The 14,627-nt window shown below is 47.4% G+C and overlaps 1 protein-coding gene and 1 long non-coding RNA gene across 2 annotated transcripts; one reads left to right on the top strand and one right to left on the bottom strand.

Moving 5' to 3' along the window:
* The first annotated feature begins 1,564 nt into the window (after positions 1 to 1,564).
* Positions 1,565 to 12,706, top strand: RPL24 (ribosomal protein L24). Its single transcript, XM_032978429.2, has 6 exons — positions 1,565 to 1,700; positions 8,024 to 8,099; positions 9,018 to 9,128; positions 9,655 to 9,791; positions 11,295 to 11,358; positions 12,513 to 12,706. The coding sequence occupies exons 1-6, from the start codon at positions 1,696 to 1,698 to the stop codon at positions 12,591 to 12,593; spliced, it is 474 nt and encodes a 157-aa protein (XP_032834320.1). The 5' UTR covers positions 1,565 to 1,695; the 3' UTR covers positions 12,594 to 12,706.
* LOC142906488 (uncharacterized) lies at positions 3,917 to 4,099 on the bottom strand. The gene is made up of 2 exons (XR_012930329.1): positions 4,018 to 4,099; positions 3,917 to 3,961 (listed from the first exon to the last, which is right to left on the bottom strand). It is a non-coding gene; the product is annotated as an uncharacterized LOC142906488 (long non-coding RNA).
* Positions 12,707 to 14,627: the final 1,921 nt, after the last annotated feature.

The following is a 14,627-nucleotide window of genomic DNA, read 5'->3' as shown; positions in this document are numbered from 1 at the left end:
TGACCGCGTTTCCTCCACGTATCTCTTATTAATCTCTTGTTTTGATTGCACATTTTTTTGTTAAATAAAAATAAAACGTGCTGTACGTATGTACGTTTTCGTTAATGTACTCCATTCTATACCGTAATTAAACATCCCTCAGTGAGCCAATACTCTCGAGTCTGGACATTCGAAATGTTGGGAATCTGCGTGCTTAAATTTTTGTCACGTGTGAGTTGTGATGACGTCATCGCGAATCCATGGTTACGAAATCTCGACTGTGTCCTTCACGCGTTCCGAACGTTGTAGCTGTATTGTGTCTACATTTAAAACAATTCACACATCCTAAATATAATGTTACATTATTATAGTCGTGTAGATGTCGTTATTTACTCGTTAAAGTGTTTTCATAATTGTACTGTGTCATTTACAGATTCGATTGTTCGCGAATCTCGAGACTGCGTCCCCTTTCTCGTGCACTTGAATGCGGGAGTGTCGTCATCGCGAATCAGCGCGGGCGGGATAAGCGACTGCGTCCTCCGCTTCGATTTACAGTTTTATTTATTCATATTCTTGGTTATTTCGGTAAACCTTCTTTGGTTCTTTCGGTAAAGTCACGTAGAATGATAATAAAATAATAAATTGATAAACTAAAATAACACAATAATATTCTCACGACGTTTCGGCCACAACACAAGCGGCCTTCATCAGGTGAAGGGGGCGAGACTGTCTGGTAGGACAGACTGTCCTACCAGACAGTCTGGTAGACAGTCTGTCTGGTGTGGCCGAAACGTCGTGAGAATATTATTGTGTTTTTTATTTTATCAATTTTATTATTTTATTATCATTCTACGTGACTTTACCGAAAGAACCAAAGAAGATGAATCATTGCAGTCACGAAAGCTTTAAATCGAAATCTTTCGGTAAAGTCACGTTGAAGGGAAACAATAAAAAATATATAAAATAAAATTATCACGACGTTTCGACTGCAACAGTCATCATCATGTGTGAAAACCAATGGAAATAAACATTTGAAAGAAGTGGCGGGTTTTTATTTACTTATTTTTAAACGACGCGATAATTTTATTGTTTTATATATATTTTTTATTATTTGATTGTTTCCCTTCAACGTGACTTTACCGAAAGAACCAAGAATATGAATCACTGCAGTCACGAAAGCTTCGAATCAAAATATATTTATTCATTCAATACTTTGAAGGCGTTACATGTATTTTGTTTTGTTTTTACCATCGGTTACAACTCGCTGCGCGGGGTGTAGTAGTAACATTCTGTGTGCTTAAAGGTCGTGATCTAAGCGTGGCTTCTTCCACTCCAGCGCTGTCCTCCAGACAGGCTGGTCCCTTCACCTGATGAAGGCCGCTTGTTTTGTGGCCGAAACGTCGTGATTTTTTGTTATTTTATTTTCACCTACGTGACTTTACCCAATAGAACCAAAGAGTATGGATCCTAGCAGTCACGAAAGCTTTAAATCTAGAACATTCTGTTGTTTTTTTTTTAAAGACGAACAATTCGCGTCGGTCAAACGGCGAGGGCCGATTCGCCGTTCCTAACACATTGCAATGAGGGGTGGTGGCAAGGGGCGTTGCCGAATAAGCGCGCGCGCGAACCCGCGGCTTCGCCCCTTGCTCGCTTGCCCCTCCCCCTCGCCGCCTCTCCCTCTCTCTCTCGACGCGGCCATCTCGTCTCGCAGGCGCCATGAAGTGAGAGCTCCCGCGAAATCCGTCCGCATCCTCGCCCTGCCGCCTCCCCCGCGAGGCCGCCATGGCGCGCCGGGGCCGGGCGAGGGGGCCGCGAAGCGGCGCGGCGGGTCGTGGACGCGCGGCGGCGGCGGCGGCGGCGGCGGCGCGGGGGTTGTTGTTTCGGGGCTTGGGTCGAGCGAGTGTGTGTACAGTTGTCTCTCGCTCAGTGTTAACACGACGTGTCTGTCTCTCTGAGTTTGTCTTATCTGTGTGTGGGGAGCGGTTCGCGCTGCGCTACGAACCCGGCGATCGGAAGTTCGATTCTCGCTCACGGAAAACGCCGGCGACGATTGTCTGAATCCGGTCGTGGGCCTCCTCCCCGAGGCCGGGTGTGGTGCCGGCCTACCCACCCCCTCGTGTGGTGCCGGCCTACCCACCCACTCGTGTGGTGCCACCCACCCACTCGTGAGGTGCCGGCCACCCACCCCCTCGTGTGGTGCCACCCACCCACTCGTGAGGTGCCGGCCACCCGCTCCTTCGTGTTGGTGCCGGCCACCCACCCACTCGTGAGGTGCCGGCCACCCACTCGTGTGGTGCCGGCCACCCACCCACTCGTGAGGTGCCACCCATCCACTCCCTCGTGTGGTGCTGGTGTTGGCCACCCACTCGTGAGGTGCCGGCCACCCACTCGTGAGGTGCCGGCCACCCACCCCCTCGTGAGGTGCCGGCCACCCGCTCCCTCGTGTTGGTGTTGGCCACCCGCTCCCTCGTGAGGTGCCGGCCACCCACTCGTGAGGTGCCGGCCACCCACCCCCTCGTGAGGTGCCGGCCACCCGCTCCCTCGTGTTGGTGTTGGCCATCCGCTCCCTCGTGTTGGTGTTGGCCACCCGCTCCCTCGTGTGGTGCCGGCCACCCACGCCCTCGTGTGCCACAGTGCCGGCCTTAAATAGGCGCTCGCTACTGACAGCACTTGGCCCTACAATGTTTGAATTTATACGGGGGGGGGGGGGGAGACGCTTTGGTCTTGTCGGCCCGAGTTGGATTCACGGCTACCGACATTTATACAAACCGGCTCTGGGCCCCCTACCCTAGCTCGACTCGGCTTAAACATGTGTGTCTGGTGCGGTGTGTAAACGCCGTCACCGGGGAGACAAAGGCGGCCGGGCGTGGTGCTGGCCACCCACTCCCTCGTGTGCCACAGCGCCGGCCTTCAATAGGCGCTCGCTGACTGACAGCACTTGGCCGAGAGCAGTCTTACAGACTACACGGGGATCTTTGTATTGAGTGTACAGTGTCAGTGCGGTATGTGAGTGTGTAGGATTTAGTGTATCTACACGAGTATTAGTGTATGAGTTTGTATCTACTGTAGTGTGAGTTAGTGTATCTACACGAGTATTAGTGTATGAGTTTGTATCTGTACTGTAGTGTGAGTTAGTGTATCTACATGAGTATTAGTGTATGAGTTTGTATCTGTACTGTAGTGTGAGTTAGTGTATCTACATAAGTATTAGTGTATGAGTTTGTATTTGTACTGTAGTGTGGGTTAGTGTATTTACATGAGTCTTAGTGTATGAGTTTGTATCTGTACTGTAGTGTGAGTTAGTGTATCTACATGAGTCTTAGTGTATTAGTTTGTATCTGTACTGTAGTGTGAGTTAGTGTATCTACACGAGTATTATTGTATGAGTTTGTATCTGTACTGTAGTGTGAGTTAGTGTATCTACATGAGTCTTCGTGTATGAGTTTGTACCTGTGAGTGTACTGTAGTGTGAGTTAGTGTATCTACACGAGTATTAGTGCATGAGTTTGTATCTGTACTGTATTGTGAGTTATTGTATCTACACGAGTATTAGTGTATGAGTTTGTATCTGTGAGTGTACTGTAGTGAGTTGGTGTATCTACACGAGTATTAGTGTATGAGTTTGTATCTGTACTGTAGTGTGAGTTAGTGTATCTACATGAGTATTAGTGTATGAGTTTGTATCTGTACTGTAGTGTGAGTTAGTGTATCTACATGAGTATTAGTGTACGGGTTTGTATTTGTGAGTGTACTGTAGTGTGAGTTAGTGTATCTACATGAGTATTAGTGTATGAGTTTGTATCTGTGTGTCTACTGTAGTGTGAGTTAGTGTATCTACACGAGTATTAGTGTATGAGTTTGTATCTGTACTGTAGTGTGAGTTAGTGTATCTACATGAGTCTTCGTGTATGAGTTTGTACCTGTGAGTGTACTGTAGTGTGAGTTAGTGTATCTACACGAGTATTAGTGTATGAGTTTGTATCTGTACTGTAGTGTGAGTTAGTGTATTTACATGAGTCTTCGTGTATGAGTTTGTACCTGTGAGTGTACTGTAGTGTGAGTTAGTGTATCTACATGAGTCTTCGTGTATGAGTTTGTATTTGTGAGCGTACTGTAGTGTGAGTTAGTGTATCTACACGAGTCTTAGTGTATGAGTTTGTATTTGTGAGTGTACTGTAGTGTATCTACACGAGTCTTAGTGTATGAGTTTGTATTTGTGAGTGTACTGTAGTGTGAGTTAGTGTATATACATGAGTCTTCGTGTATGAGTTTGTATCTGTACTGTATTGTGAGTTAGTGTATCTACATGAGTATTAGTGTATGCGTTTGTACCTGTGAGTGTACTGTAGTGTGAGTTAGTGTATCTACACGAGTATTAGTGTATGAGTTTGTATTTGTGAGTGTACTGTAGTGTGAGTTAGTGTATCTACATGAGTCTTAGTGTATGAGTTTGTACCTGTGAGTGTACTGTAGTGTGAGTTAGTGTATCTACATGAGTCTTAGTGTATGAGTTTGTATTTGTGAGTGTACTGTAGTGTATCTACACGAGTCTTCGTGTATGAGTTTGTATTTGTGAGTGTACTGTAGTGTGAGTTGGTGTATCTCTGAGTTGGTGTATCTGAGTTTTAGTGAGTGATCGCAGACCCAACACGTGAAGTGTTCAACTACAAGCAGCACAGGTAGTAATGTGCAATGCGAGTTAACGCGTGTATTGCATCGAGCAAGATGAGTGAGTGAATGAGATCTATAGGAAGAATGAATGAATGCATTGAGAGTTTTGCCGCTGTACATTTACCCATGGTGATAAGCCACTTTGTTGAGCTATCATTTTCGGCCAGGTCGCTTTTGAAAAAGAGCTTTTCAGCGAAGTGGCCCTTAACTTGATTTGAAGCTTTTGTGACTGCAGGAATCCATACTCCTTGGTTCTTTCGGTAAAGTCGCGTAGTTAGAAATAAAATAAAACTAATCACGACGTTTCGATCGCAACACAAAGCGGTCGTCATCAGGCAATGACGATTTGTTTAGTTTTATTTCCAACTACGTGACTTTACCGAATGACCCAAAGAGTATGGGCCTTAACTGGTAAAATAAAAATATCCGAACACGTGTTCCACACGCGACACGTTAAAGGGAATTGGTGTAACACAGAACGGAGACTCCGGTGATACCACAACATTCGCGAGGGATACGTTCCGGAGGAGATGCTCGTGAAGGGCACAATTCGCGGATAATGATGTTGGCCTACGAAAACCCATATTTTTTAAATTAATTACTTTGTGAATACATAAACAAGGTAATAAATACATGAACAATATAGTAACAAATTTGTTACAATACACATACAGTAAATACAATTTTATATGAAAGTAAATAGTTTTCAATGAACTTACCTTTAACTATAATGCGCATCATTTTATCTCATCACTATATCTCAGTTACATCTTATAACTTTATCTCATTTGTTTATTAGCACATTTTCTCTCGTCACTTAATTTCCTCACTGGATTTCTCTCTCGATGTAGTAGAGTTTCAGATGCGTTTCGTGGTTAGCGAGTTCGTGAGTAACGAGGGAATCATGTACTCCTCTACCTACGAACGTGTTAGGTTCCAGAGGTCTGTTCATAAGTTCAAGTCCAACTTTACTCCTGTCGATACACTAAACACGGGCAATGGCTTTAAAAGTTGTATACTCTCATGTAGGTGCCACTGGTTCTTCATGTTCTGCAGATGTAGATGCCACCACCACCATCTATTGCGTGGCGGTTGAACTTGTGACACTTGTTCCGAACAGGTAACTGGATATACGGGCAGGTCTGTTCGTATCTTTCAAAGTTCGTAAGTCGAATGTTCGCAAGTGGAATTCCCTGTACAGTGATACCTTGATACACAAAGTACAGAAACAGCTCTCATCTGGCATCCATAGTTAATGGAGGGTACCGGTTAACCAAATGTGCCGTTATCTGAGAGTCGTGCTTAGGGATCACCACATTATTCAAGTTCATGAAAACTTTTCAAGAAATAAAGCCTATGGTTTAACTACGATGTAAAATATATATTATTTTACAGAGGTACTCACAAGGTAGAATATTCTAAGTAGATTGTACAGAACCAGTGGGGCCTTATACAGTAGTACAGTATACAGTGTTAACAGTACTGTATGTATAAATCTGTAAGAAGCAACACGGCACCGCAAGATGCCGGATCTTTAATTCACCATTCATTCAATCTATCATCACTTGCTGTTATCAGTTTCGCTTTCACCGATTTCATGCATCACAGATTTGCCCATTGCTTCCTCTCACCTATTTCATTAACCTCATCTCCACCATTACATTCATATGTACTTTTGTTAATTATGTGTAAGCGCCTTGAGTAAGGCACGATATAACTTATAAGATGAGCGAGTGGTTAGTGCCGCACTGCGCTATCAACTCGGAATACTCCCAAGTTTGTCAGCAACAATCCGCGAGGTTTACAGAGCCTGGTGCGGTGTGCAATAAACATACTCCTGGGCGGCCGCACATGGTTCTGGCCAGACCACTAACACTTGCCTCAACGGTCTGTGGGCTACTCGGGAGAGCTTTGTTATACAGTTCAGTGATGGTGAGTGAATGAGCGTGTGGGTGAATGTGAGTGGTGATGGTAGTCGCTATAGAAAAGAGACGGGGAGCGACTAGCTGTTTGTGTGAATGCAGGTAGCTAAAGAAGAGAGACACAGGGTCAATTGGCCGTGTGCGTGTGAGTGCTGGTAGTTATAGAAGAGAGACACGGGGTGACTGACTGTGTGTGTGTGTGTGTGCTGGTAGTTATAGAAGAGAGACACGGGGTGACTGACTGTGAGTGCTGGTAGTTATAGAAGAGAGACACGGGGTGACTGACTGTGTGTGTGAGTGCTGGTAGTTATAGAAGAGAGACACGGGGTGACTGACTGTGTGTGAGTGCTAGTAGTTATAGAAGAGAGACACGGGGTGACTGACTGTGTGTGTGAGTGCTGGTAGTTATAGAAGAGAGACACGGGGTGACTGACTGTGTGTGTGAGTGCTAGTAGTTATAGAAGAGAGACACGGGGTGACTGACTGTGTGAGTGAGTGCTGGTAGTTATAGAAGAGACACGGGGTGACTGACTGTGTGAGTGAGTGCTGGTAGTTATAGAAGTGAGACACGGGGTGACTGACTGTGTGTGTGAGTGCTGGTAACTATAGAAGAGAGACACGGGGTGACTGTGTGAGTGAGTGCTGGTAGTTATAGAAGTGAGACACGGGGTGACTGACTGTGTGTGTGTGTGCAGGTAGTTATAGAAGAGAGACACGGGATGACTGACCGTGTGTGTGAGTGTTGGTAGTTATAGAAGAGAGACACGGGGTGACTGACTGTGTGTGTGAGTGAGTATTGGTAGTTATAGAAGAGAGACACGGGGTGACTGACTGTGTGTGTGAGTGCTGGTAGTTATAGAAGAGAGACACGGGGTGACTGACTGAGTGAGTGCTGGTAGTTATAGAAGAGACACACGGGGTGACTGACTGTGTGTGTGAGTGTTGGTAGTTATAGAAGAGAGACACGGGGTGACTGTGTGTGTGTGAGTGTTGGTAGTTATAGAAGAGAGACACGGGGTGACTGACTGTGTGTGTGTGAGTGCTGGTAGTTATAGAAGAGAGACACGGGGTGACTGACTGTGTGTGTGTGTGAGTGCTGGTAGTTATAGAAGAGAAACACGGGGTGACTGTGTGAGTGAGTGCTGGTAGTTATAGAAGAGAGACACGGGGTGACTGACTGTGTGTGTGTGTGAGTGCTGGTAGTTATAGAAGAGAGACACGGGGTGACTGACTGTGTGTGTGAGTGTTGGTAGTTATAGAAGAGAGACACGGGATGACTGACTGCGTGTGAGTGATTGCTGGTAGCTATAGAAGAGAGACACGGGGTGACTGACTGTGTGTGTGAGTGTTGGTAGTTATAGAAGAGAGACACGGGGTGACTGACTGTGAGTGATTGCTGGTAACTATAGAAGAGAGACACGGGGTGACTGACTGTGTGTGTGTCCGCGCAGGCTCGAACTGTGCAGTTTCAGTGGATACAAGATCTACCCAGGTCATGGGGTCAGATTCGCCCGCGTGGACGGCAAGGTCAGAAACCATAACTCACCACTCGTGTTACTGCCGTGTGAGAGTCCGTATGAGTCTGTGACTATCTCTCCGAGTCTGTCGCCCTGTGGGTCTGCGGTGTGTTCCTATGCGAGTGTCTTTCTGTGTTTTTCTGAGAATCTGTGTCGTTCTTTGCGAGTGTCTTTGTGATTCTGTGAATCTATGTACGAGTCTTTTGTTACTGAATTGTGTGTGCCTGTGCAAATACGTTTATGTGTCTCTACGACTGTCTCGGCATGAGTCTGTGTCTGTATGTGTCTAAGTTTATGCGTAACCCTTTGCCTCTTTCCGAGTCTTGTGTCTTTGTAAGCCTGTCTCTGCGGCTGTGTGAGCCTATGTGCCTATGTCTCAGCGTGTGTGTGTGTGTGGGTTCGTGTGTTTATTCGAGTCTTTGTGTATCTGGTGCCATGGTGGCGAGATGTTAACTACCTCGCCTGGTATTTAGGAGGTTGTGGGTTCCATTCTGACCCTTACACCTGTATATTTGGAGTTTGAATGTTCTCCCCATGGTCGCGTGGATTTTTCTACGGGTCCTCCGGTTTTTCCATTCACATTTAGAACCAACGTGCATTTATAGTTATCTGGCAGCTCTAAATTTCCACATGATAAGCCACTTCGTTGAGCCACCATTTGTGGCCAGGTCGATTCTGATAAGGAGCTACATAGCTCCAGTGGGCCCTATCTGGTATAATCATAGTTTAATAATAAATATCAAATTTAGTTTCTTTGCACGTGTGTGTGAGTATGGGTCTTTGTTGTCACCGAGTCTGTGTCTTTGTGCGTGCGAGTCTGCAAACCTGCCTGTGAGTGTTATTCCGTGCAAGTGAACTCTGAGTCTTTGTCCCTTGAGTCTGCGTCTCTTTGTGCGAGTCCCGAGTCTCCGTCTTGCTCTGTCCCCAGGTTTTCCAGTTCCTCAATGCCAAGTGCGAGTCCGCGTTCCTCTCCAAGCGCAATCCGCGGCAAATCAACTGGACGGTCCTCTACAGACGCAAGCACAAGAAGGGCCAGCAGGTGAAGTGGCCGTCTCCCTGTCTCGCCGTGTCTCACTTTGTCTTTCCGTGTTTCATCGAATCTCCCTGTGTATTGGTATGTCTCTGTGTGTTTCTATATCTACGTGACTATGTGTCTAAGTCTACTTGTGTGTCTATTTATACGTGTCTGTGTGTGTATCTCTGTCTATATGTGCATGTGTCTGTGGCCTCAAGGTGCACATGGCCTGGCACAAGCGTGGTGGTGACGTCACCGCCACTTAGTGGCGAATGGCGGTTGTTGTTGTTGTTATACGTGTCTTTGTTTATACCTGTGTCAGTCTATATCTCTGTGTCTCTGCGTATGTCTGTGTGTGCCTATATCTGTGTGTCTAAATCTATTTGTGTCTGTGTGTCTCTGTCATCTCCTTGTGTGTGTGTGTGTGTCTACATGTCTCTTTCTATATCCGTGTGTCTCCGTCTACATTTGCCTTGTGTGTATGTCTATATCTGTGTGTCTGCTTGTGTGTCTCTGTCCTATATCTCTGTGTGGGTGTCTGTGTGAGCAGGAGGAGGTGTCTAAGAAGAGGTCTCGCCGTGCCGTGAAGGCTCAGCGCGCCATCACAGGCGCCACGCTCTCCGACATTCTCGCCAAGCGCAACCAGAAGCCCGAGATCCGCAAGGCTCAGCGCGAGCAAGCCATCCGGTGGGATTGGAGGGGTGTTTTTTTCGTCGTATCTGTGAACACAGAACGCAACGGGATTCACATTTCACGGGAAAATACTTAAACATGTTATATGTCTTGTAGTTACAAAAAAAAGGAGGGAGGGATGCGAGTGAGAGAGGGGATGAAGGGAGGGGGGGAGGGAGTTTGGGAGGGAGGTGAGAGAATCACTTTATTTATATTGGAGGAATCTGGTGAGCTGTAACGCTCTTTTTCGCAGATCTCCAGTAAAGAGGGGAGGGAGGTACTGGAGGAAGGGGAGAGTGGGATGGGAGAGAGGGAGCAACAGCAGCGAGCATCTATGAAGGCCGACGCGGTTCACAAGATGGCCAGCACCATGCCCGGTTGCCTTTGTCCCCCTAGTGGCGATGTTTACTAACCGCACCAGGTACTCATTTGAGGCTGAGTCGACCTAGTGGGGAGGTCCGAGACTGGTTCAGATAATCATCACTGGTGTTGATGGTGGCCACGAGTACCGAGTTTGTAGCGCAGCGTAGCGCTTGCGAGAACTAAACTTGTTAGTTTACCAGGTAGGGCCCCACTGAGCTGTAGAGCTCCTTTTGAGAAGACATCGGGCGATCACAAATGATAGCCCAACGAACGAAGTGGCTTACGTGGAAAAATTTATATCGGCCAAATGCTCTAAACATACCTTTCTAAACGTGGAGGGAAAAAGTGGAGGACCCGGAGAAAAATCCACGCGACCATCGGGAGAGAGACGGGCAAACTCCAAATTTACAGCATGCGTCAGGGTTAGGATTGAACCCACGACCCCTGTATACCAAGCGAGGTAGTTAACGTCTTCTAGCCACTGCAGTGCCCAAGGGACATGTCCCACCATCCGCAAGCTTGGTCTTGTAGGAGTGCGTAATTTCAGTGGCGTTAGTTGGCTCAAGACAAGCGAAACTCTGGACCGGTTTTGACATTCATTGTCTCGTCGGCGGAGACGGACGTGCGGTGTCTTGAGACCGGTCCACCGGAGGTCTGCTCCTCTTGAACCGATGCTCTGCGCGCGCGGCTGAAGGGATGTGTTGAATCAACGCTTCGGTGTAGTTTCTGTTGAGAGAGAGCCCTGTGAAGGAGGTGATGCGGGTGATGGTGGTGAACGATTGAGATTGTTAATCCTACTGGTGAACATCTGTGACGAATGGGTGAAAAATAGGTTCACAGCTAATTGGATTATAAATACAGATTATTTTAAGATTATGATACTTGACATCGGTGACGGAGTATAATAGCTCCTTGAATTCCTCCTCCAGTCTAAATAGAGATGCAGTGGCTGGGGGCCCAGCGTCATATTCAAATTCGGACCCCCATCCCCCACGCCACGGACTGAAGTCTCCAACGCACGCTCTCTGACCTTGCCGTGCCAACTCTAAAGTAGGGCCATCGCCCGAAACGTTGCCTCTTGCATTTCTAACGTGCGCCTGGTGTTACGAAACAACGCGTTGAACTTTGTATCTCCCAACTGTCGCGTTCTCTTAGAGCTGCGAAGGAGGCTAAGAAGGTGAAGACTGGAACCAAGAAGTCGGCCACAGCTCCTGCCAAGGTGAGGCTCGCATTGCCACGTCGGCCTCCATCAGGCTTCAGTGTTAATCACTGAGGCTCCCCATGGGGTTCTGTGTTAATCACTGAGGCTCCCCATGGGGTTCTCTGTTAATCACCAAGGCTCTGCATAGGGTTCAGTGTTAATCACTGAGGCTCCCCATGGGGTTCTGTGTTAATCACCGAGGCTCCCCATGGGGTTCTGTGTTAATCACTGAGGCTCCCCATGGGGTTCTGTGTTAATCACCGAGGCTCCCCATGGGGTTCTGTGTTAATCACCGAGGCTTCCGTAGGGTCCAGTGTTAATCACGGAGACTCTCATATACACCGAGGCTCCCAGAGGATTCAAGCTTAATCACTGAGACTCTCATAGGGTTCAGTGCTAATGACCGAGGCTCCCATAGAGTTCAGTGTCAATCGGCGAGGCTCCCACAGGGTTCGGTCTTGATCGACGAGGCACCTGTAGGGTTATCACTGGTGGTGGTGGTGGCCATGAGCGGAAATTGATCTCCAGTCGCCGGGTTCGTAGCGCTGACCGCTACACCACTGCTCCAACAACCGCCATTCGCCACTAAGTGGCGGTGACGTCACCATGGCGCTTGTCACAGGCTAAGCACTTGAAGCGCCCTAACCGTTGCACTACACTGACTACACACACACCACCCAGTGTGGATGTAAGGATGTGTTGATACACATCCATACATACACACACTACACACCACCCTAAACACATCATCCACACTACACACCACCCTAAACACATCATCCACACTACACACCACCCTAAACACATCACCCACACTACACACCACCATAAACACATCATCCACGCAACAACAACTGCCATTCACCACTAAGTGACGGAGACGTCATCCTGGCGCTTGTGCCAGGCCATATGCACTTTAAGGCCACGTGAAGTGTCTAGCACCCGCTGGCCGGAGGTCACAGGACAGACCCAGATGGCATGGGTTGACTGAGATGACTGCCAAATACACCACCTGTGCCCCCCTACTGTGCCAACTTTCTGCGTTTTAGCCGCCGCATTTACTCACTCACACACACTCTCTCATGTACCCGCTCACTCATATTATCACGCACTCACACTCCGAGATATTCGTGGAGCCAACCCTCTCTCCCCCTCCCTCTTTCTGCCCACAGGCTGCAGTTAAGGCTGCCCCCAAGCAGAAAATCGCCAAAACGATGAAGTCGGCAGCTCCCAGAGTTGGGGGCAAACGCTGAGGTGGGGGGGAGGACATCCCTCAAAATTCCCCCTCCACAGTGAACAACATGGACTTGCCTTCATCGGGGGGTTGATTTTGTTTTGTTGAAAATAAACAAGTTTTAATTCTTGAGTGAATCTCCCATGAATGTTTTGAGGGAGTGAGAGTGTCTATGCTGACGATTTGGTGACGGTTGCTGCTCACTCAGAAGGAGTTGGACGTTTCTGCTAATGAACCATGGAGCGTGCCACTAAGAGAAAAGGGGTCCTTACCATCAGCCCCACCAAAACTAAGCACCTGCCTCAGTATTTTATGTAATTAAACACTCCACCCCTCATCTCCCCAGTGGTGATGGGGCAGTTGTGGAGACAGTGGAGAGTTTTTTTTATACCTGGGCAGTGTGCTTATGACCAGCTCTAGTTTGACAGCAGAGGTGTCACTGAATCAGACGGGCAGAATCTGTTCATCAGCTGCTGAATGCTTTGTGAAGCTACCTGGCGTGTCGCTCTACACGAAGCTCCGGATCTTCTCGGCCACAAGCAGTCATTCCCTCCATGCTTGCAAAAGTTAAATCACGAATGCAACATCTGCACCGGTTAGAAATATTCAGGCTGGTCTGCCTACTATCCTGGGCTTAACCAGGCTGGGTTTTGTGAGGAACTCGTATCTTCTTTGACAGGTGAGGTTGCGTTGGCTGGATCATGAAGCTCGTATGCCCAAAGGAGCTTCTGTTTGGCATAATAAGGGGGTTAAACGGGCACTACCGGTACAAGCAGTGTCAAGAATGGCCTCTAGAGGAGGCTCGTGAAGGATGCTTCTGAGCAGTTGGAGGCAGTTGCCCTCAAGAACTGGACACAGTCCTATTGGTGGGCTCCACGAAGCAAGGCTGCCAGCTGGGATGAGTAGTGTTTGACGTAACCCCCTTTCGTTTGCTAACTTCCATCCAAGAAAAGTATTTTTTGTATTAATATGTAAATGTACCGTGGACTAGGTGTCTCATTTATGCTCAGCTGGTGGCATTCCCAGGAGCAAAGAGACCTGCAATCATGAATCCTTCCACCAGTCCCAGAATTTCACAGCCCAATCGCGTTACTAAATAAACCTTCACAATGGTTCCGATTCCCCAGGGTTCTGTAGCTCAGTCATGGCTCAGCACTCCCGTTATTGGAATTGATGCGTGATCACCCCACCCTTTTTGGCGAGATGTTATCTCCCTTACCTGGTATGCAGGAGGTCGTGGGTTCCATCCCGGCACGATGACTGCTGCATAATGTTTGGAGTTTCTGCGTCTCCCTCTCTGTGTTGGTCACGTGGGTTTGTCTGGGAGCCCTCCATTTTTTACCTCCACATTTAGAATCAAAGTGCGTTTAGATTTGAAGCTTCCGTGACTGCAGGAATCCATACTCTTTGGTTCTTTCGGTAAAGTCATCACGTAGGTAGAAAAATAAATAAATCTGCGTGACTTTACCGAAAGAACCAAAGAGTATGCATTTAGATTATTTGGCTACTAGTCTACATTTCCACATTAAAAGCCACTTGGGTTGAGATACTTGTCAGATCGCGTCTGAAAAATAGCATATAGCTCGGTGGGCTTTACATGGTAAAATAAAAAAAATATATTTTAGTTTTAGGGATGAAAACTCACTGGGGGAAGAGGTCATCTGGTACCGGGCGATATCTCAAATTCGCCTCTGCCGTGTGTATTTAATGCATGAAACCTGACTCCGGCATGCACAGCCTTAGCGCCACAACTTTAAGAATCTTGCACCGATTTTACAACGTTCGAACTGGAGATTTCCAGATTGCAAGAAAAACAGTTTCTGAAATAAACCGACTGACTCAAGTACATTGTATTAAACTGCGACACCACTCTGGCAGCATCCACATGGATTTACGTTGCATTGAGTGAGGATGTCTCAGCACTGCAAAACTTCTTAAACTTTTATTTTACAAGATAAGGCCCACTGAGCTCTGTAGCTGTTTCAGAAGCGACCTGGCCAGAAATAGTTCCACGGAGTGGCTTATGTTTTAGAATTTATAGCACCAGCCAAAT

Source organism: Petromyzon marinus, chromosome 66 (assembly GCF_048934315.1).
Source record: "Petromyzon marinus isolate PM22_M1 ecotype Great Lakes invasive population chromosome 66, UKy_Petmar_22M1.pri1.0, whole genome shotgun sequence".
NCBI lineage: Eukaryota > Metazoa > Chordata > Hyperoartia > Petromyzontiformes > Petromyzontidae > Petromyzon > Petromyzon marinus.
The sequence above is the reverse complement of the archived record's forward strand: the minus strand, read 5'-3'. Positions and strand labels throughout refer to the sequence as shown.

Excerpts from the sequence above, each read along its gene's own strand:
- RPL24 (XM_032978429.2), top strand. Across the intron at positions 9,129-9,654 it reads AGCACAAGAAGGGCCAGCAG|GAGGAGGTGTCTAAGAAGAG; the intron begins GTGAAGTGGCCG and ends CTGTGTGAGCAG. Across the intron at positions 11,359-12,512 it reads CGGCCACAGCTCCTGCCAAG|GCTGCAGTTAAGGCTGCCCC; the intron begins GTGAGGCTCGCA and ends TTCTGCCCACAG.